Consider the following 24196-nt stretch of genomic DNA (forward strand, 5'->3'; position numbering starts at 1 on the left):
CAGTACTATAGCCGTCAGTACTTCTGCTGTCAGTGCTTCTGCTGTCAAGGCTCAAGCTATCAAGGCTCTAATCATCAATACTTCAGCGGTGGATGGAAATACCAGTAAGAGCATTTTATTGAACTCAATTTGTATAATTAAATTTAAAAATGTTTTTAAAAATGAATAGAATGAATGAAAATAACATTTATCCAAGGGCGTAGATTTGGTTTTGGCATTGGTGGGGACGGATGATTCAACCACCGAACCCTGCCCTGTTTCTTTTTTTTTTTCCTTTTCGTCTTTGCTTCTTGATAAAAAAAAGGAGAAATATACTTGCCTACATATGCTATTCTGCATGCTTTTAAACCATTTACAATTACAATTCATAGTTTTATATGTGAATTATATAATGTTAAGTTACTATTAAACAAATGACTGACTAAAGTATTTTAGGCTTTTGTTTACCTCCACATTCCATATAAATCAGGTATCATACAAAAATAAAAATAGCTTCAAATACAGTCATGACAATAAAAGAATATGACTTTAAGGACTTAACAACATTACTTCAGTTATAGGACACCAACATCTCTTACACATTAGCACTAAGGGAACACTGAATGACCTGGTGGTTTTTGTCCATAAAACTACTCATCTAAGATTACCACAAAGTAAAAGATCTCTCAGCAAAATGATGCAACATTTTAGGCACACTATTGCCCCGATCAAGTCAGTGAGCTGGGATTTTTTATTCTAAACATGAACTACTGTTACAGCAACAGACATGGACTACTGGTGTCCGACACAACAACTCAATGTCCGCTATGTGAAGGAGCCTCTCGGTAACTGAGATAAACTGCTGGCATATTGATTTTACATCTATACTGTCCAGTCTCTCCTGGTGGACATACAGCAGCATTGTTTAATCTCATTCGCGTCATTGTTAACCTTACCCATCTTTTTAGTCTTCTGAGAGCACTGAAGTATCTTTCATCCTAAGTACATGCGTTTTATCCTCAGATTAAAATTATTATTCTGTGCTTGATGTGCCTCACCTTTGGCTCTTCCCCTCTGACTGCACTAGGACATATTGCCACCTGATAAAATAACACATTGATTTGTGCCATATAAAAAGTGAGACATGTCAATTCAGATTCTTTGTCAAATATACACTAATGAATCAATTTACATCAGCAGCCTAACAATTGTTATGATGATAAATACTAGTTAATCTATAGCACCAAATCACCAGTCAGTCACCTGCGTCCTGTAGCGTAGCTTCTGATTGGGCAGACCACCGTTTTACCTCCCTCGTGGTTACTTCTTCCCTCCATATGTTTTGTTTATACTGGGGAATGAGGAAGATGGCGTTGTGGTCAGACTTCCCAAAAGCCGGGTGTGAGACAGCTTTGTAGCTCTGCTTGTATGGCGTGTAGCAGTGATCCAAAATTCGATCCCCCCTCGTTGGACACGAGATATGCTGGTAAAAGTGTGGCATGACTTGTCTAAGGTTTGCTTTATTAAAGTCTCCTGCTACAATGAGAACTCATCACATCATGTAATTCGGACATGATGTGCTGAGTTTGCTTCAAAACAAGGACCCGGGCACAGCCCTCATTGTAGCAGGACATCTATAATTGACTGAGACAGGACTCTGTTCCAAACACTCTAAACCCAGGCACAATGTACATTCCAAATTCCTTTAATTTTAAATATGTTTATATTGTCTATTCTGTAAAATAGTCAGATGTCTATTCATATTAATGAACAGAATTCACCTGCTTGCTGCTACTACTGCACATTCACCCAATGTATGTCCTATATATATATATAATGTTCTTTCTTCTTTAACCCAATGAATATGTCAGTAACATTAGGATGAAATTATTGTGTCACCAACATTTAATGTTAGACATATAATTTTAACAGCCTCTGTAAACTAATATCCTGGCTTGCTCAAAGCTGCCGTTTTCTCTGACAGTTTCAATCAAAATTAGAAATGCTGCTCTGAGACTGAGAGAACTAATAGTGCTGCCTGTTGTGCAGTTAGTTTCCAAAACACGTTATTCGTGGTTACATACAGTTTTAGACTGATGTGGGCCAAAGCCTAGCACAGCCTGTAACGTTATTATGACGGACAGTTTATGAGTGAACTTGACTTTAAATGACTTACAGGTTTCTTTGAAAATTACTTTCTTATATCCAGGTTCTTCCACTTTGCTGCCATCCTCCTCTCCTCCTCGCAGCGCAGGCTTACCGCTGCTAAAACTAAACAGAGCTCCCTGAAAGGCACAGCCAATCACATTGGCCATATTTGTCACATGAGGTTGGACTCCAGTAGAGAACGTAATTTAACTCTTTCTGCACCGCTGGGTGAATGAGACGCTGACAGATCCTTTTTTTCTTTCTATCGGGTTTGTTTTTCTTTACTCGAAGAGATCAAATTATTGGCGGGGACAATTCAATAATCGCTGGATATTGGTGGGGACACGTCCCTTCCGTCCATGCCAAATCTACGCCCTTGCATTTATCCATGTTTTACCAGTTATCTGGGTCGAAGTCCCAGGGGCAGCAGTGTAAAGCACTCAGCAGGGGTTGTAAATGGGAAATGTGTGTTCGCACAAGCAAATTTTTTCTAAGTGCTTCCCTCACTATTATCATCCATCAGCATTCATACACCGATGGATGCATCGGAGAGCAATTTGGAGTTCCTCATGCCCATTTGGTATTCAGACTAGGGGAAGCCAGGAATCGAACCACCATCCTTCCAATCAGTAGATGACCTGCTCTACCGCCTGAGCTACAGCCACAGAAGAGAATGAAGGCTGAGATAACCTTTGGGAAAAACTAATTCCCCACTAACATCTAACCTTATTTAGTTATATTGTTAGACTACAAGTAGTTCAACAACAGATGAGAGTGAGAAAAGGATTTTAGTAGTTAAACATTTCTCACATTGTTTCAACAGCTCCAAGAAACATGTCAAAAAGTCTAAATTTACTCTGATTGTGGTATTTTTATTTTTAAATACTAATAGAGCAGTTATGACAACAAATTCTTCTTTTTGTGAAAAAAATATTATTTTACTTTCAGTGTGATCCCAGCTGACATTAAACAGACGTAAGTGTTTTGGTTGGTGATCCAAAACCAACAGGAAGTTTAAGTAACTATGTTGGGAAACCACATTATTTATATATCGAGGCTAAATAAAAATAGTAATTGCAATATTTATTTATTCAAATAATTATTAAGGAAAATATACTTGGCATAAACTGAATGTATTCCAGTAAAGTAAATATTTAAACAGAAACCAGAATATTGGGTTTCATTTGATCCGATTCCATGAAGTATAATATTTGACATTGTACTTTTGCTACAAAATGACATAGAAAATTTATACGTAATCAGATTAATTGCATTTAAGTAAAAAGTTTATTTTCAAGCCACTTCTTACATATATTTTTCAGGTTCTCAAGCTAACACACGCCTTGCCATCATTGCTGGCACTGCCATTGCTGCCGTTGTGGCCGTGATAATCTTCTATGTAATTGCCCGGAAATGTGGTAAGTTTATTCTTGCATTAGGGAGATTTTTTGTTGTTGCCGTTGTTGTGTGCTAAATGTGTGCATGTTAACTACTTTGTTATAAGTAGAATTAAACAAGCTAAAAAGAATGCAAGTGCAGTGCAGTGCAAAAGAATTACAGGATTATATTATACACAAAATAATACATATTCATATTTTACCAACATCACTAATATGACAAAAATACATCAAAACAAAATCACTAAGTTATTTTGTGATTATTATAAGGTAACTTCTAAAAAGTATCCAACTGTGCTAACCTGCAACACAGTGAATTTTACCTTTTTTAGAACCTGTACCAACTAAAATACATCGGCTTCTTTGTTGCAAAGTAATATTCACCTTTTGGCTGAATTTGACATTTTTAGCCTTTCAGATAAATCTCTCATTTTAATTATGCTATGAATGATTATTTTTAAGCTTTCTGTTTATCCAAAATAACAAGCTACTATAAACTGTCCATGCATGACTTTTGACTGTCTGTGTGTGTGTGTGTGTGTGTGTGTGTGTGTGTGTGTGTGTGTGTGTGTGTGTGTGTGTAGGTGCAACGAACGAGCAAATCTTAGAATCTTGTGGCAAACCCTTTTTTAAGCTCGCAATGGCCTGCAGTGATCTGCTTCAAAAAACTGAATAAAAGGGTTTGATCTTTTCTCTTTTGGATACTAAAGATTTTTCATTCATACTGTTGTTAATATCTTTTAGCACACTTGTTATATCTGTCTTTCTTATATCTTTCTTATATCTCTTTTGACAAAAATCTGCTTGAATGTTGTAGTCAACCGATTTTCTGTTTATGCTTAAAAAAATGTTCTGTTTAAAGATATTCATAAAATTGGGTGGTATGTATAACCTGCTTTTCTATAACTAATGAGCACTGTGGTGAAAATGGTCACTTCTGCTTGCATGACATGTTTCATCAAATAGACCAAATCAGATGTTCCTCACATTACATATGAACAATAAGACTGAGATCCCTCGGCTCAGACAAAAGCTTGTATGTGTGTTAGGATTTAGCCTAAACAGCAGGCACAGATATCCAGAAATAGGAAGGTTTTTGATTTGATTATGTATAACAATGGGAAGAAGTAATTTGTGTTGTGATTGATAAACACTAAAGTTCAACTAAAGGTCAATAACGGGTGTTAAAAAGAGACAAAGATAAAATAAGTACTCAGAAATGAAAAAAAATGCATTGAATGACGGAAGGGGAATAATAAATTTCTGTTTGAGATTATAAGAAATCATGAAATGCAGTTATGCATAAAATGGGGGGGGGGGGGGGGGGCGATGATTGTTGACATCGGATGTTGTTTGTATCAGAGGATTCATAAAAACCTCTGCAGTTAATGATTATTCACAGTTTCCCTGGGGGCATTGTCAAAGTGAGCAGAAGACTGGAAGACTCTGGTTCATATAGTTGATTTTTTTTATATCCACTAGAGATAATTTTTTTAAACTTTTCTTTAAACTCTTACATTTTGAATGTGAATATTATTAACTGATTGAACTGTTTCATTTGTTGTTTCTAAATTGCTTAATAAAGTGTCTTTTTTTGCGATTAAAGTTAATTTTGTGGACATTCCATTCTTTTGACGTAAAGATCGAACTTGGGCATGATTATTAACATCTATTTTTTTAAGGTTCTTATAGGTTATTCTAGTGTTTTAAAACTAACTGTGGTCTATTTTAGACCGGGGGGGGGGGGGGGATAATGAATGATGCTAATAGTGAGTAAAAAGTAAACAGTACAATACCGATAAATAAAAAACACTCCCAAAGCAGAATAAATTATCACGAATAAATTATTACAAAATATTAATAAAAAACTATAAAAATGGAGGCAACTTTGCCTGTGGTAGAATGTATACAATGTAGGAAAAAATCTTTGCTGCAGATACTAATTTTGTGTTGTAAGATTTATGAGTTTCATGCTTTCATAGTGGTACATGGGAGAACTGACATTTTCTCAGGTGGTACACACTGTAAAAAGTTTGAGAAACACTGATAAAGTAAGTGTATGTGTGCTTTTGGAAAACATTTAAAGCTGCAGTACAGAATCTTTGAAACAAGCTAGCATAAAACATTTCTAGAATATAAATCTATAAATATATAATATAAATATATATCTGCTTCTCTTTACAGCTCCTTACTCCACCAGGGCTCTGTTTGGCATTTTCTGTGCAAATGTGATGTACGTACTGCGGCAGTCATAAGTTTTAGTAGAGTTGTTGCTGAACCACATAAAAATATATCATTCATTTTAATCTCCCCAATCAATGATAATGTGATGTTGGAATGTTGTTAAAGAGGGTCAAAAATGTTTCAACCCAGTTTGTTTTGCTGATTCTGTATAGCAGCTTTAATATACGAAGGACACAACTTCCAGATTGTGTGAGTAAAATCAGGTTTTTTCTCTTTGTCAGTTTAACAGTTGCTGTTGTGTCTGTCACTGTTCGCTGTCTGTTTCCTTACCTGGTTCTTCCTGATCTTGTACTTTCTCCTCACGTTCCCTCTTTCCTCTCTCCCTCTTTGGACTGACAATCACACACAAATAGATTGTATTCAATTAGATGAAAAATTAAATTAATATGAAAAAAAATGTGTACTTTCAACCAAAAGGCAAATAACCAAACCACATGTACATCTAATAAAAGATATAAACACTGATCCAACATTATTCTTGATTGACAGATCATTTGGCTTCACACTTTTACCTGAATGTGGCTCCTTTTTTTGAAAAAAAATTCCTTATATCCATTATGAAGCTGGCTGTCTCTCTGTACACACACACACACACACACACACACCAGGAGTTATAAGGTTGATGGGCATCCAGTCAGTTAGCTAGTTAGTATCCATTTCAAACAGGACAGTGGTAACCAACAGCAGGCTACGGACAGTTTTAAGTTTTAGATTTTAAATAGGCTGTATACATTTCAATGGGAGCAACAGAGCAGTCAAATGTCACTGACTTTCGGACGGATTGTAGGGTAGCAAACATCGTCGGAAAACACGTTTTCAACCCTGCAGGTTACCTGGTGTAATGTTTTTCAGCTAAAAAGAAACATGGTGTGACTCCCACCTAAAGAGTAACTGAAGGTTAAATGCAGCTAATATGTCCTGTTTTAAGCCAGGCACTTTCACCTCCGCTCTGCTGCGTCTCAGCGGACGACGCGAGCCGTGGGTGTTTTTTTTTTTTTCTTTCCCTCACCCTCTCTCCGCTTTCCTTCCGCATGCGAGCCTAGTGCTGGGATGAGGGGGGAGGGGCGGTAGTTACACTCGCAGTAGCACGGGAACAGAGCAGGAGAGGGAAAACAACGTCACATTAGAAAGGTATAGTAATCATCCACAACTATTTTCGGTTGCAGATGATAAAGGATTCAGAAAGTTTATTCATGCAGGTCCATATGACAGAGAATATGCATCTTCTTTTTGTTTTCATATTTTAATTTATATTTAATTGTGTTGTGGTTTGCAGTGTTTTGGGTTGTTTCACTTTAAATTTGTTTAAAAGGAAAAAGCTGAAAATTTAAATAGTTAAAAGTTGAACTGTGAATAGATGGATTTTGTATTATATGATTTATTTATTACATTTTATGTGGAGTGAATAAATAAAAGTATATTTACGGTGGCCCCTAGAGACAAAGCACATACAAACTCCAAAACACATACAAAACACAACAGAAGTGCTCCAGGATGCTGGGCGCAGTGTTGAGCTTTTGTTACCGAGTGGCTACACAAGCCAGCAAGTACCAACGACCGGATTTGGTGTGTGGTAGTAACAGGTAAATGAATATTTGTTTAAATTATTTGAATATATATGAGAGCTTGTGTATAAATACACAAACCATACACATATGCTTTCATGCTTTCAATTGTGTAATTTAAGTGATCTGGGTAGCTCTGTTTTGGAAGTTCAGTTAACGCTAGAAATGTGTTTTGGAGTTTGTACGTGCTTTGTCTCTAGGGGCCACCGTAAATATTTATATATAAACATATGTAAAAAAAACCCACTTGTTTTTACATTAGTAATTCCTTTTGTGCATAATTTTATATTATTGTTAATAATAAATTAATTAAAGCAACAAAACAACCTGAAGAGCCGGTTGGGAGCCGAAAGAGCCGGTTCTCTAAAAAGAGCCGGAAATCCCATCATTAATCGCTCTGGCAGCAACAGCGCTAGAGCCAGAGCAGGGGGGAGCTGGAACAAACCATTTTGGGGGGGGGGTGGGGTGGGGGGGGGGGGTTTCTATATCTTCTATATCTAATATCTATCTTATTTGTTGTTAAAATATTACAGCTCAACCAGGTATTGTATTCTTTTTATATTTTTAGCAGTGTGTCACACAAACAGCAAATATTGTCAAAAAAAGTAAGAAATCTTTGGGGCTGCTTAAAATGTGCTAAAATCGCCCCTGGTCAGAAGTGCTCCATCTTCACTGGACTCAGTGCAAAAAGAGATACAGACTATTAAAATAATAGAGAACAAAGAAACATTTCACAAAGAGTGAAAATAATATCACAACCAAAACCTTCATTTTGTGAATGTTGCTACCTGTAAACTTCATGTATCCAGTGGTTTATACAGTATGAACATTGCATTTAATTTTACTTTGTGTATGCTCATTTTTTTATTGAAATTAACCTTATATATTTTAGGTGATTTGTTATGTCTACAGAAGAAAAGTTTAAAAGATGGATTTAGTCATAATTTCAACACATGCAGTGATAAGTAGGATGTATTCTAGATGTTGTGGTAAAAACTACAATTACAGACAAAAACTTCTACATGCAGGGGCCACTTGAATAGGTACAACTGTACATTAAACTATACTGGTAGTCACTCTCAATTTGCCTATAAAAAATATAGTTGCACCTGTCAGGGAAAACACTTACTGTGCAAAAAAAATAAATAAATATATAAATAATAATAAATAATAATAATAATAATAAATACAAATAAATAAATAAATAATAAAACTTTTCTTCATAGTCAGCAAAGAACAAAATTATGGAAACAGTCAAATTAATGAGCATGAGAGTACTGTATATTCAGCTTTGCAATATATATGAAATATATTCAGTTTTAGAATTTATATTCAGTGTTAAATTTAGCTGGGCTCAAAGTGTTAATGCTAGCTTATTTAAATAAACGACATACTCACATGCAAAAGTGGGGAGGCACCAAGGGTGGAAAGAAGTTAATTTAGGGTGGCACATGCCACCAGTGTAGATCTGGCTCTGCTTAGTACATTACTCACTTGATCATGTTTTAGCTACAAATTTGTTCTCTTTGTAGAACGTTTGGTGTTCATGAAATGTAGTAAATGTGTCTGTTTGTTTACCAATTTATGAATTCATTCATCCTATCATTGAAATGACCACATGAGAGATGATATTGCAAGTTAACTGCACACAATGGCAGTGATTTTAGTCGTGCAACATCTCCAATCACTGCTTGCCTTTAGTTTCTCTAGTGTGTATACAAATGTATTGTAGAATAATTTGGGGTTTAGATTGAATGAACAGAATCCCTGTGTTCATAGTTATTCTACTGCCTTATGTTTATGTTTTACAGTTCATGTTTTCTACTTGCTTTAAAGTAAATCACACATCTCTCACAGGTCCCGTCACACCATGGTTCACAGTTGACGGTCACGCCATCACTATTACACTCTGTTTGTAAATAAAGTCTTGTAAATCCCATTCAGCAGTGCCTCCGTGTGTGATCTGCATTTGAGTCCATTTGCCTGGTTTGGCTTTCAGACGTGACCAAAAGCCCCCCCTTCTCTAAGGATTTGGGGAGGGGGGGGGGGGGGGGGTTGTCTCTGCACTAGTTATGGTACGATAAGGTACAAAAGCACGTTTAAGCACAAGAGTCACCATAAGTGCATGTGGCACCAGGACACCCTAGGTCACATGTTGATCGGTTTTGTAAACAGATCATCAGATATCCGACCGTATGTTCTGGACACTCGAGTGATGAGAGGTGCTAAGCTGTCAAAAGATCCCCACCTGGGGTGAGATAAATCGGGCAGCGTGGGAGGACACTGGACAGACCTAAATGTATAATGATGGTGTGTTGGGAATACTTAGTAGAGGCATCTTCAACTCTCACCTACGGCAGAGCTTTGACAGGAGTCTGTACGAGACTGGGGACATTGAGACTGAATGGACCATGTTCAGCACCTTCATCACTGAAGCTGCATTGAGCTGTGGCTGTAAGATGGTTGGTGCCCTTTTGTGGTGGTAACTGCTGAACCATATGGACAGCGGAGGTGAAGGGAGCCACCAGGCTGTAGAAGAATTCCTATTGGGTTGGGGCAGCCTGTGGGACCTGGGATGCAGCCAGAGGGCACTGATAGGCCAAGTGGGATGTGTAGCACTCATTTTAAACATAAATGGTCATTCACATAATTTGTAATCTGTGAAATTTTTTTCATGTCACTGTTATAATGAAGTACTTTGTCATGTAGTTTTCATCTGTCATACATTTTTTTTTTTTTTGCTTTGTTGTGTAGTGTCATCATGTTTTTGTGAGAGTTTGCTCTTTTTGTAGGGCGGCTACAGTCCGGCTTTCCTCTACAACCGACTCAGATGAAATTCTCTTCATGTGCACCAGTGACTGTAAAAAAACGTAGATGACCTAATAGCTCCCGAAAAATGAAGCCAATCTATATCGCCACCTGGTGTCTCGCTGCAGCATAGGTTAAAAACCCGCCTTCTTCATGATAGCAGATGGGACTGGGGCCAGACTAAAGTAAAAAATTCTCCTCAGATAACTTTTCCTAAAGATTTTTTCATTCATTATCAGCAGTTCTCATGATGCATATTTGTCCTCAAGGGCTCTCCTTTATCACATGTTTGATTCTAATTACTAGCATAATGCTGTTAAATTGGGCTGTGACGGCAGCTTTAACTGGCAGCTGCAGTCACGGAGAAACTTGAGTCCCTCTATTTGGGAATAGCAGATAGAGCGGGAACGCTGAGAGGAGGTCCAGTGTTTATGTTACAAAACCACGACCGACTGTTTCAACCTGACAGCCTGAGGTGTTCTTCAGTAAACTGGACTGAATATGTGCAAACAGCAGCATGTTTTCTGTCTCTTGCCACATCTGTAAGGACAGTAACACCAATTTGTTTTATTTTTTTAAAAGCCTCCACTGCAGTAACCCCTCATTAATCATTAACTATGGATTCAAATAGCAAAGCCCAATATTTATGTGCTGAAACCAATTACAGCCATTTGGCAGCTTAAGTTAAAAGTTATGTTTAATTTTTCCACTGATTATTTTTTTTAAAACTGACTCTGTGTTTGTTTATTTATTTATTTATTTTACTGAGTTTTTACTAAATACTCAGGTTAAAACAGTCTATGAGCAATACCTCATCAAGAATAATTCAAAGCTACATGTGCAGTACTCCATACAGCTTACATCCTTAGAGAGTAATCACTTCAAGCATTAACCCTTTGAGGTTCACACCAAGAAAACTGCAATTTAAAAAATATTTCTTTGTATTGTTTATTCCTTTAGAACAACAGCAACAAAGTTGGGTTTTTTCCTGTAATAAGCATGGATGCAGGTAATTAGTCTATCTCTTGTGTGAACCTGGAGCTGTGCGAATGCCTCATATAAGCTGTGCTATTTGGCATCTTTTACTTTTCTATGACAGCTGTATGTGGGTCCCGTAGCCTTCTATTGGAGCGGTAGGTCACAGAAAATGTTACGCTTGCGTTTTGGTAATTTGGTAGAGGTTTAAAGTTATTTGTACCCCTGTAGGAAGAAAATATTGTTTTATTCCTGCGGAGAAGCTTGTAGTGGACTCCGCCACCACTTGCCGTTACTTATTAGGGTGTGACCCTAACCCTAGATATGAAGCAAGGTGGGAGGATATTCCTGCTGAGGTCAGCTGTTCAGTGTAAGTGATGTCCTGCTTTAATTTAGAGATTGCCGAGCTGCTGCTTTGCCTGGGTGGATTTCTGGCTGCTGGGCCGAGGTCCTTATACACCGGTGGCTTTTTTCATTAGTTTTAAAATCGGTTTAACTTGACAGGAGCTGAAGGCTAAGATGGAGTAGATGACCTGCTCCACCTCCTGAGCTATAGTCACCTCAGCAGTGTTGCTAGCAGAAGTTGAAGTAAATTATGTAGAAATATTCATATTCATTCATATTCTTTTCTACTCACAAAAAGCATGAATTCAGTCTCCTTGAAATTAAGGGACAATTTATTGATATCAAACCGCATCTTATAAATGTCCAGTTCATTTTCAATTGCATACAAGAGATCCTTTACATTTTATGTCCAGAACACAATAAATTTGTATCATCTGTATAAACAACACAGTTGTCCATTTTCTAACCAGGAATAGGCTCCACATCTTATTCCATATCTCTCTAGTTTCCTGAATAACTGATATGATCTACTGTATGAAAAGCTTTGTGTAGGTCAAGATAAAAACCATCAGAGAATTCATCATTTTATTGATTTTAAAAGACTATGAAACTTAGATTTACTCTCATCAACACAGCGTCAAAGCAGTTTGAGAATTATTCACAACGTTTAATCTATCAGTTAATTTCTGCCACAAACTCCCCTCCATCGATCTTACTGAGTTCACGAGACATCACACACTGGACTGACTGAGAGACATGAACTACTTTTTGTGGAGGTTTTCTTGTATTAAAACAATATTTTCTTCTATGTAAAGGAAGTAAATAAACAACAGAAAGGAAGAGAAATCCTGCCAATTCAGAAAATAGAACAAACTACATAATATGTAGTTTGTTCTATTTAAACTACATAAGACTGGCCACCTATAAAATCCAAATCTTTAAGAAATAAAAATAAATAAAGTTCCAGTGTTATTGTCGTTTAAGCAATGAAAAAACTCGAAGCCCTAAAACTGTTGAATTATTGCTTGATTATGTTTATGATAATTACTTTGTTTACTTGTTTGTTTGTTGTTACTTTGGTCTCTAGTGGAAACTGTTTTGAAATAAATTCCTCACATGTCACTCTGATCTGTTCACAAAGATTCAACAGAGAAAAAGTGCTGCATTGATTTGAAAACAATTTCAGGTAAATTTACGGGTAATTACAGACAATCAATCATAAGATGTCAAACTCGCAGCTATAAAGTGATCTCTGTGCAGAGAAGAAACAGCACAACAGTGAGCTCTCAACAGCAAAGATAGACAAGAACAAAAAACTGGAAGCTCAAAGGTCTATTTGACTTTAATCAACTCTGCAGTGGCTCCAAGTCCATAAAGATAAAGTCCAGCATAGAGCGGCTGAGTGAATGTGGTCTGGACTCTGTGGAGGAGAGTCATGGTTTCAGAGACGCTGTAGAAAGACAGAATACCTGCTCTGTGATCCAGGTACACTCCTACTCTGGAGGACCGAGGACCTGAGAGGACAGTTTGGAGACTTTTGTGCCAAAATTGAAAACTGTTTGTGTCACAACGTAATGCCCAAGATTTGTCATTGAATCCAAAAACACATTCATTGCCCCACCCTGCTCTGCTGATATTCTTGTATGCGACTGCTATAAAAACTACTCCCCCTCTCCACTCCACCTCCCAGTAACAACGTCCAGTCAGACTCTCTCTACTCAGGACCTGAAACCACTCAGTGAATCTGTCTGGATGATCAGAATAAGACTGTTGTTGTTCCATAAATGTTTCTTTTCTGTTCCCCTCAGATAATAACAGATGTGTGTTTGCTGTGTTTGGATCCAGTGTGATTTCATGTGAATATTTTAAGAATCCAGCTCTGGTCTTTGGCTCTGGTGGTGACAGTAAAACATCCTCTTCAGTGACTGTCAGTGAGATGTTTGTCCATTCCTCTCTCAGAATGTCCTGTAGTTTATCTCTGGTCTCTGACACAGCTGCTGTCACATCCTCAAAGTAGCTCAGAGGACGAATATTGATGCTGGATGAGTGTGTAGACTCACTGAGTGCTGACAGTGAGGGGTAGTTGTGTAGAAACTGGTTGTGATCCTCTGTGTGTGAGAGCTGCTCCAGCTCGCCGTCTTTCCTCTTCAGCTCAGCGATCTCCTGCTCCAGCTTCTCCTGAAGCTCTTTGACTCGACTCACTTCAGTTTCCTGCTGGGATCTGACCTGCTGCTTCACATCAGAGCTTCTTTTCTGGAGGAGACGGATCAGCTCAGTGAACATCTTCTCACTGTCCTCCACCGCTTTATCAGCAGAGCCATTGATGGCCTCCACCTCCTGTTGAAGCAGCTTCACATCTTTCTCTCGCTCCTGGATTCTCTGCTGGATGTTTAGTCGTCTCACCTCGAGCTCCTTCTGCTTCTCAGTCCTTTCTGCTGCAGCTGGGACTGTTTCATGGCCTTTATGTTCATCCATTGTGCAGAGATAACAGATACTCTGCTGGTCAGTACGACAGAAAATCTTCATCACCTCATCATGACGAGAGCAGATGTTCTCCTGGAGCTTCTTGGAGGGGGCCACCAGCTTGTGTTTCTTTAATGGAGCTGCATCATAGTGAGGTTGGAGGTGTTTCTCACAGTAAGAGGCTGGACAAGATAAACAGGACTTGATGGCTTTCAGCTTCCTCCCAGTGCAGGCGTCACAGATCACATCTTCAGGTCCAGCATAGCAGTGATCAGCTGGAGCAGCTTGGAGTCCAGTCTTCTTCAGCTGCTCCACTAAAGCTGCTAACATGGTGCTTTTCTCCAGGACAGGCCTCGGTGTGAAAGTCTTCCTGCACTGAGGGCAGCTGTGGATTCCCTTCCTGTCCTCTTCATCCCAGAAACTTTTAATACAGTTCATGCAGTAGCTGTGTCCACAGGGAATAGTCACCGGATCCTTCAGTAGATCCAAACAGATGGAACAAGAAATTGTTTCTTTGTCCAGCTGAACTCCTTTCTGCGCCATTTCTCCTCTCAGTTTCTCTCTGGCAGAAACGAAAGTATTCTGACCTCTGATCTCATAACATACTTTTCTGTAGTGAATGGAGCCTGTCGGCTCTGAAACGTTACAACATGTTTGTTACACCCATCTTCAAACTGCAGATCTAAAGGGGAGGGAACAAGGAAATACATTTACAGTGTTTCAGGAAGAAGAGGGAGGAGTTATCAGGCTTTGACACAATGCAGGAAGTGGAGCAGTTTGACGTAGACACTGTTTGTTTAACCCTTTGAACATGAACAAAGGAGGCAGATCAGTTTGTACATTTATTATATACGAATGATAAGTAAATAAAAAAGCTGCCACATTGTAACACTATGGCACATATTATACCATGAATTGTTTTTCATTTCAAACATGTTCACATTCAGAAACAAAAATCATTAAATATCACACAGTTATTAATCCTTCAAATATGAGACATTTGGCTTTCAGACACAGAGCCAGTGACTTTATCTTTACTGCAAGTATTTTTGTGTTTCACACCGTTGAATATCAAGTTAAATATGCTGCAAAATGTGAACATTTACAGAATAAAAGTCAGAATGTGTAGAACAGGGTTTTTTTACTTATAAAATGTTTTCACATTCTTGTCTTTTAAACTCGCAGATACAGGAAAAATATTTGCAATCAACTGATATTTTCACAGATATATTGAGAGCTGCAGACTTGCAATTCAAATTTTACTCTCATTTATTATTTTCACTACTTGGAACCACAACTCTGTGATTCCAGCCTCTCAGATCAGTGAATACAAGTGCTGGTGTCATGATCCGGGGTGTCGGTGGTGTTTTGGGGAATGTTTTCTTACTCTGTTCAAAGCTCAGGTCCTTCCTCCAGGTGAAGTTCTGGGTCTACATCTGCCTCTCTCCACATGCGGCTCATTGTCTGCAATCAGCGATGAAGTTTTAAGGACCACCTCAGAGCTCCAGTATTCATCAGATTGTCATCTAAACAATAGTTTGAAATCAGCCTCCATGTTCTGCTTGCTCCAAGTGTTCCTCTGTTTAATTTCACCTTCATTGTGTCTCCAGTTTCCTGCACCTCCAGATCATTATCCACTCACCTCGACTGTTATCTGGATTTCTTCTGTCACTGGTCCTTCCCTCCAACCAGCTGCCTGCCTGAATCTTACCTGCCAGGAACCGTCGCTCAGTTTCACCCAACTTCCTGTGGAGAATCTGGAAACCTGCCTGCTTTCCTGCTCACAGTAACCATCCATGATTTCAGAAAAGGTCTCCCTCCCTCCAAAACCCAGATTCACCAGCCTGCCAAGGAAGCAATCTGTAACATTTCACAGCTCTCTATCTCTGTATTTAATAAAATCAGTTTGAGGTTGAAACAGCCGTGACTTGAGTCTGCTTGTGGGTCCACTTTCACGCTGGCCTCTCGGCCCTGAAAGCCTGACTTCTCCCTCTCGAGTCACAAATTCACACATTGTGAGCTTCCACTTTTGCAGCTCTTCTTAAGAGAAATCTGGTACAAAACTTGCACTTGTAGCTGAAGGGGGACAGGTGGTGGTGAGGGGGTTTGTGTGACTGAAGGCAGAGACCATAGGAATGGAGGTCAGCCAATCAGAATATTGATAACTGGTACGTATTGCAGCTTTTTGTGTTGTGTCTTTCTGGGGGTGTCGATTAGAACAAGCAGCAGCCAATCAAATGCAGTCCAGTCATTTATTTCGTTGGCTCAGATATTTACACAGCACAGTAATGAAGGGCACAATACAGGTTTTATAGTCTTTGTAATCTGTGAGTGTGCATAGGTTTGCTCTGAAGAGGAAATAAACAACAAGAAATAACATTTAGATTCATGTCACGTCTGTAGGTTTATATAACAGTTATAACTATTTAAACTAAAACACGTACACATATTTCTGTGTTAAACTAAGTAGATCCTAACTTTGATGTTAGAGCGTTCACAAAGACAAACACAGTCCAACAGCACCATCTACTGACTACACAGGTTTACAGCAGCGTGATCATGTGACTCTACATTTGCACAAACATGAGAATCAAGCTAGTTGCAAACTGTCTGTATCAGTGTTTCAATTCTGAAAGACGTGGAGAGGTTTTACAAAATAAAATACAAATGAAATAAAATAAACTAATAAATCACAACACTTTTAGATTCAAATATTTGATTGATTAAGCAATTCAAGATTTCCAACTTATGAGGACAACATAAAGTCTATTCATATATTTTAATGACACAGTAAGTATGTTATATTACTGTGAGCATTTAAATATTTAAAGACATGATTAAAGAGATTCAATAAATCCTTATTGAACCTCTTTTAAATGTAAAAATGCTGCAGATGTTTGCTAAAAGTAGATCCACAACGACTGCATCCCTGCATCTGTTTCTTTCCTGGTAATAATTAAAGCAACAATAATGATGATACAGTTAAACAGTAAAAACAAACCAAAAAAATGATAAAAACAGAAATGCTATTAAAAAATATAAACCTGCTTAACAGATGCTGATCAGTACGACAGAAAATCTTCATCACCTCATCATGACGAGAGCAGATGTTCTCCTGGAGCTTCTTGGAGGGGGCCACCAGCTTGTGTTTCTTTAATGGAGCTGCATCATAGTGAGGTTGGAGGTGTTTCTCACAGTAAGAGGCCAAACAGACTAAACAGGACTTGATGGCTTTCTGCTTCCTCCCAGTGCAGACATCACAGATCACATCTTCAGGTCCAGCATAGCAGTGATCAGCTGGAGCAGCTTGGAGTCCAGTCTTCTTCAGCTGCTCCACTAAAGCTGCTAACATGACGTTTTTCTCCAGAAAAAAAAGGTGCAGTTTGAACCTTAAACTTCCTGTTTGCCATTTGTTTGAAAGTTGTGTTTTGATCGTGTCCTGTGGATTTTTGAATTTTTGGCCATCAATTTCTGGAGCAAAGACTACTCAAATTGTTGGAACTTTTGGTACAACCCTGTCTAGATTACGAGTTTGATACAGGATATTGGACTGGACTAACGGAATTAACGAGGTACTTGCAGGCTAGCCAACACCTTACCAGGCTAACAGCTGACTGAGGAATCAGCCGACTGAACCTGCTACCAGGGTAACCAGATAAAATGGGGCCGAAGAGGACACCGACAGCTGAGGAAGTCGAGGACATTAAAAAGTCTCTTGACTTCATAATGGAGGAAATTTCTACTATCAGGTTGCAGCAGAAAAATATCATTGAAATTGTGGAGGAGGTAAAGCTCCTCCGCATCCAAAATGCCGAAAAAGATAAAAAGATTGCATACCTGGAAAGTAAAGTCGCTGACCTGGAACAATACTCCAGGATAAACGACGTTATCGTCACTGGGCTCCATATTAAACCCCGGTCATACGCTCAGGCGGTGACCGCTGACAGCAATGAGGAACCTGGAGAGCTTGACATTAGCTACACGGAACAACAGGTGGCTGCTTTCCTGCGGTCCAAAGGGATTGCCCTGGACTGTAACTCTGTCGAAGCATGCCACCCTCTTCCCAGGAGGAACGGCAACATACCGGCTATTATATTAAGGTTTGTAAATCGAAAGCACAAGATTACGCTGCTGAAACAAGGAAGAAAATTAAAAGGATCTAATGTCTTTATCAATGAACATCTAACCAAACACAACGCTGAAATAGCCAAAAAAGCGCGACACCTTAAGAAGCTGGGAAAAATCCAAAGCACTTGGACGACAAACTGTAAAATATTCATTAAACTAAACGGATCACCAGAGGAAGCCAAAGTTCTGACCATTAAAAATATGGCGGATCTCGAAAAATATCAGTGAGCAACACGATCTGGACGCCAAACAAGGTAACAGACAACCACACACTCACTTATGACACACACTGGAAGGAAGAACTCAGATACATCTGGAAGAAACAGCTGCATCAGTCAGACAGTTGCAGAATATGATCAATTGGAACTGAAAACATTTAACTATATGGATCACAATACACAGGACTTGGAATATGAAATAGATCCAGACAACAACTTCTTCTCATCTAACAATAACAATTGCTGCTACTATACAAATAAAGACTACAATCAGAGGATTAAAACTGAGAATAAATGATCAATTATCCGCTTTAACTGTAGAAGTCTCTATGCTAATTTTAATCATATCAAAGAATATCTTAACCAGTTTTCACATCCATTTAGTGTCATTGCCTTATCAGAAACTTGGATCAATATGGAAAAAGGAACAGACTTTGAACTGGAGGGTTATGAATTCACATTTATAACTAGGCGAAACAAAGGAGGAGGAGGAGTGGCCTTGTATGTGGACAAATCCTTGAAATTTAATGTGGTGGAAAAGATGACGATGGTGATTGATAATGTACTAGAATGTATTACAGTTGAAATTTGTAAAGAAAAAAGTAAAAATGTAATCATTAGCTGTATATACAGAGCTCCAGGTAGTAGTATTGAGACATTTAAAGACTGGATAGAAGAAACATTTATTGAATTAGCTCACAAAAAAGTTTTCATTTGTGGAGACTTCAATATTGATTTGCTAAACCCAAATAAACATATAACCACTGAGGAATTTATAAACACAATGCACTGTATGAATCTATTTCCTAAAATTACTAGACCTACCAGGATTACATCACATTGTGCAACTCTCATAGACAACATTTTTACAAATGACATTGAAAATAAGACTGTAAGTGGACTCCTGATTAACGATATAAGTGACCATCTTCCAATTTTTACAATCTATGATAGGAATTACAAGATCAATAAAATGGACAGTAAAAAACAGTACAGACGAGTAAGAACAGAAGAAAGAATGAATGCATTTAAAAAAGATTTATTGAAAGAGAACTGGGGTGAAGCATATCAGAAACGGGACGTTAATAGTGCTTATAATGAATTCCTTAGAATATTTACATTACTGTACAATACCAACTGTCCAATAAAGCAATATAGTAGGAAACATAAATATATGGACTGTCCATGGATAACAAAAGGTCTGCCAAATGCATCTATAAAGAAAAATGCTCTATATAGAGAGTTCTTAAGAACGAGAACTAAAGATGCTGAAATCAGATACAAAAGATATAAAAAAAAAGGTTAACTAATATACTTAGATTTAGTAAAAAGGAATACTATATGAAGCAATTAGATATAAATAGAAATAATAATAAAAGATTATGGGAAATCCTGAACAGTGTTATAAAACGTGGGACTGGACAAAAGAACTATCCCAAGTATTTCATTTGTAATGACCATGAAGAATACAATATGGATGTTGTGGCAAATAGTCTCAATGAATTCTTTGTAACTGCTGGACCAAATTTAGCAAGAACAATCACTCATCCTGGGAAAGCACAGGAAAAACCGGATACACTGATAGACAGAAATCCATATTCTATGTTTCTCACAGCCGTTGATGAAAGTGAAGTTTTTGAAATTGTCAAAAAATGTAAAAATCAGAAATCTTTGGATTGTAATGATATTGATATGATAGTGGTTAAAAGAGTCATTGAGGCTATTATAAAACCATTTACATACATCTGTAATTTATCATTTCAAACCGGTCGATTTCCAGACAGAATGAAAATAGCAAAAGTTATACCTCTATACAAATCTGGAAACAAACACCATTTCACAAACTACAGACCTGTCTCTTTACTACCTCAATTCTTAAAAGTTCTTGAAAAACTGTTTAAAAACCGACTGGAAAAATTTACAGATAAACATAAACTACTCACTGAGAGTCAGTACGAATTCAGATCAAGCAGATCAACATCATTGGCACTATTAGATTCAATAGAATACATTACAAATTCCATAGACAAAAAGCAATATGTGGCTGGGTTATTCATAGACTTGACAAAGGCATTTGACACCAGGGGCGATTTTAGCCCATTTTTGGGGGTGCTTCAGCACCCCCAAAAATTAATCAAAGCACCCCCAAAGATTTCTTACTCTTTTTGACAATATTTGCTGTTTGTGTGACACACTACTAAAAATATAAAAAGCATACAGTACTGTACTTGTTTGAGACGTAACATTTTAACAACAAAAGTATAGATAAACCCCCCTCCCAAAATGGTTTGTTCCAGCTCGCCTCTCCCCTACTCTGGCTCTAGCGCCGTTGCTGCCAGAGCGATGGTGGCTGAGACGCAGCAGAGCGGAAGTGTGAGTGCCTGGCTTAAAACAGGACATGTTAGCTGCATTTAACCTTCAGTTACTCTTAATATAGTTAGGTAGGAGTCAGACCATGTTTCTTTTTAGCTGAAAAACATTACACCAGGTAACCTGCAGTGTTGAAAGAGTGTTTTGCGATAATGTTTGCTACCCTACAATCCGTCCTGCTCTGTAGTAAATTCAGCGACATCTGACCGTCCTGTTGCTCCCATTGAAATGTATACAGCCTATTTAAAATCAAAAACTTTAAATTGTCGGCAGCCTACTGTTGTTACCACGTCCTGTTTGAAATGGATACTAACTAGCTAACTGACTGAATGCCCATTAACCTTATAACTCCTGTTGTGTGTGTGCGTGTGTGTGTTTGTGTACAGAGAGACAGCCAGGTTCATAATGGATATAAGGAAGTTTTTTCAAAAAAAGGAGCCACATTCAGGTAAAAGTGTAAAATCAAATGATCCATCAATCAAAAAATGAAAATGAAAAAATTTTCTCTTTAACAACATTCCAACTTAACATTATAATTGATTGGGGAGATTAAAATTAATGATATATTTTTATGTGGTTCAGCCACAACTCTTCTAAAACCTCAGCCAGTAATAGGTAGGCCAACTTTTGGACCGTCCAGTTGTCTGTATGACTGCCACAGTACGTACATTACATTTGCACACTATCAGAAAGTGCCAAACAGCCCTGGTGGAGTGAGGAGCTGTAAAGAGAAGCAGATGCTCTGTTTGTATTCTAAAAAGGTTTTAAGCTTGTTTCAAAGATTCTGTACAGCAGCTTTAAATGTTTTCCAAAAGCACACATACACTTATCAGTGTTTCTCAAGCCTTTTACAGTGTGTACCACCTGATAAAAATGTTAAGCTCTCCTAACTACCACTGTGAAAGCATGAAACTCATAAATCTTACAACACAAAATTAGTATTATTAAATTAGTTCTGGGAGTGTATTTTTATGTATCTGTATTATATTATACATACACATTAAAAGTGAATCTCTGTCCAAAAAATGCACTCAGTTTACTTTTTACTATGAGCATCATTCATTATTCTCGCCCAGTAATTAAGGTTAGGATTTTTTCTATTCCAATCCATTCTTCTTGGGCAGCATTTAAATAACCTTAATCAGATTTGATGGTTTTGTTACAGACTTTTCAAAAAAGTGTTTTGCTTTACTTTCACAAATGTGGGGATTAAATTGTGTTAAAATGTACAAAACAGTGATGTCGTGTTTTGTGATGAGGACCCAGGCACAGAGAGACTTGATGAATTTAAGAATCTTATGATTTAATAAAGAAATTTGCAGACTTGCACAGAGATGGTAAAATTATGATGACTGATAACGGAGATGATGACAACAGATGATGAGGACAGGGAGGAACAGGGGTTTAAATGCACCAAAGTGACAGTCAGAGAGAACTCTGGACAACATTTAAGGATGCAGGGACTGACAGAGACAGGTTTATCTTGCTTGGCTGGGCAGCTTTCTGGGTGCTCAGCACCCCCAAAGCTCTGATCCTAGAATCGCCCCTGTTTGACACTATAGATCATGATATATTAATAAGAAAACTGGAACGTTATGGTGTCAGAGGGGTAGTTTTAGATTGGGTCGGGAGTTATTTAAGTGACAGAAAGCAGTTTGTGGAAATAAATGGTGGTTGTTCCTTATGTATGGACATTGCTTGTGGTGTACCCCAAGGCTCAGTTTTGGGTCCAAAATTCTTCAACTTGTACATTAACGACATCTGTAAAGTGTCCAAAGTATTAAAAATGGTTCTCTTTGCTGACGATACAAACATTTTTTGCTCTGGTGATGATCTGCAGAATTTATTGGAGGATATGACTAATGAAATAAGTAAAGTGAAGTTCTGGCTTGATAAAAATAAATTGCTTCTCCTGCTCTGGTAAAAAACCCATAGGCCCACCCCAGTGCATGCTGGTCCTATACCAGTTGCTTTATTTATAGAAAACAAAATGGCCCTACAGCTCTTCCTGACTAATTTTACAAATTAACATCAAACAAACTTTGAAACAAAATATTAACCAACAAATAACTTAAAAAATAAACCCCAAAATATAAGTAAACTAACAACAAACTTTAAGTAATTTCAAAATAATAAAAAATAAGAACAAATAGCTCCAACAGTAGTTTAAATACAAATGCAAAGATTCAAATAAATGGTGTTGATATTGAAAGAGTCAGTGAAAATAAATTTCTGGGGGTAAAAATAGATGAAAAACTTAACTGGAGAGCTCACGTAAGATATATTCATTCCAAAGCATCACAAAGCATTGCAATACTAAACAAGGCAAAACAGGTATTCGACAGAACATCACTTCATATTCTATACTGTTCACTGGTTTCACCATACTTAAGCTATTGTGCAGAGGTCTGGGGCAATAACTATAAAACCACATTAAACTCACTTTTTACTCTTCAAAAAAAAGCAATTCGAATCATCCACAATGCAGGTTATAGGGAACATACAAACTCACTATTTTTGCAGTCTGAAATATCGAAAATTGACGATCTAGTGAAATTCCAAACAGCACAAATTCTATTCAAAGCAAAAAATAAAGAACTGCCAGGTAATATTCAGAGTATGTTTTTTTTGAAAGAAGGAAGTTATAATTTAAGGGGTTTTTGTAACTTCAAAACAATGAAGGTACGTACTACAAGAAAAGGCTTTTGTGTTTCTGTTCATGGAGTGAAACTATGGAACAGTCTGAATATGGAATTAAAGCAATGTCCAAACATAAAACTGTTCAAAAAGAGTTATAAAAATATGATCTTCTCGAACTATAAAGAAAAGGAAAATATTGAAATTAAGTGAATGTCTCTATTTAAAAAAAAACAAAACAAAAAAAACAAAACAACTCATGATGTGATATTATAGTATATAGTATATCAGAAATCTGTTCACTGTTTTTATTACAAATTATATCAGTAAGGAAGCTGACTAAATATTAACTGATAATTTATGGCAAAGGGGTGGGATTAAATAAGTGTTTACTTCTTCCCACTCCCTTTCAACATGTAAATTAATAATTTTTTTTGTATGTAATTTGCACAGTATTTTTTTTCTTTCTTATTTTCTTTTCTAAATGTACTTGTATATTGTTCACATGTTGAAATAAATTACCAATTACCAAATTACCAAATTAACCTTGGCAGCATTTATAACCCTACATTTTAATATGTATCACTCTGAACTTTGCCAAGATGTGTCACCTTCATTTAAATTATAGAAGACTGAACTTTGGTTATATAAGAAGATAAGAGACAATCATGTATCTAAATTTACTGCGATGCATTTGCTCTTTTCTGCCAACAAGTAACATTGATAAACCCAGCTAAACAAACCATGCAAACAAACAGTAACATCTCCACATGAACTAACAACACCTGCAATTAAATAAACCTTAAACCATAGCAGTACCTACAACTGCAGATCACAACGTTTGGATCTTAACTAAACACTTAAATAAAACACTTAAAACACAAGACAGGAACTCCTAAAGCTTGACTGCCTGTAATGA

General features: G+C 37.4%; 2 protein-coding genes across 7 annotated transcripts; one reads left to right on the forward strand and one right to left on the reverse strand.

Moving 5' to 3' along the window:
* Positions 1 to 12793: 12793 nt before the first annotated feature.
* LOC148103761 (tripartite motif-containing protein 16-like) lies at positions 12794 to 14473 on the reverse strand. Of its 6 annotated transcripts, none has more exons than XM_087833032.1 (3): positions 14433 to 14467; positions 13999 to 14297; positions 12794 to 13926 (listed from the first exon to the last, which is right to left on the reverse strand). In XM_087833032.1, the coding sequence occupies exons 1-3, from the start codon at positions 14465 to 14467 to the stop codon at positions 12794 to 12796; spliced, it is 1467 nt and encodes a 488-aa protein (XP_087689158.1). The 6 variants fall into 6 exon arrangements, with proteins under 6 accessions (XP_087689158.1, XP_087689162.1, XP_087689157.1 ...); XM_087833036.1 differs by having other exon boundaries at positions 12794 to 13415; positions 13533 to 13599; positions 13726 to 14467; XM_087833031.1 differs by having other exon boundaries at positions 12794 to 14297.
* A 3111-nt stretch (positions 14474 to 17584) lies between these two features.
* Positions 17585 to 18553, forward strand: LOC148103762 (uncharacterized). Its single transcript, XM_087833137.1, has one exon. The coding sequence runs from the start codon at positions 17585 to 17587 to the stop codon at positions 18278 to 18280; it is 696 nt and encodes a 231-aa protein (XP_087689263.1). The 3' UTR covers positions 18281 to 18553.
* The last annotated feature ends 5643 nt before the right edge of the window (positions 18554 to 24196 follow it).

Source organism: Neolamprologus brichardi, chromosome 3 (genome assembly GCF_056152115.1).
Source record: "Neolamprologus brichardi isolate AB-2024 chromosome 3, ASM5615211v1, whole genome shotgun sequence".
In the NCBI taxonomy this organism is placed as follows: domain Eukaryota; kingdom Metazoa; phylum Chordata; class Actinopteri; order Cichliformes; family Cichlidae; genus Neolamprologus; species Neolamprologus brichardi.

Excerpts from the sequence above, each read along its gene's own strand:
- LOC148103761 (XM_087833041.1), bottom strand. The coding sequence starts at position 14,467 with ATGGCGCAGAAAGGAGTTCAGCTGGACAAAGAAACAATTTCTTGTTCC.
- LOC148103762 (XM_087833137.1), top strand. The coding sequence starts at position 17,585 with ATGGGGCCGAAGAGGACACCGACAGCTGAGGAAGTCGAGGACATTAAA.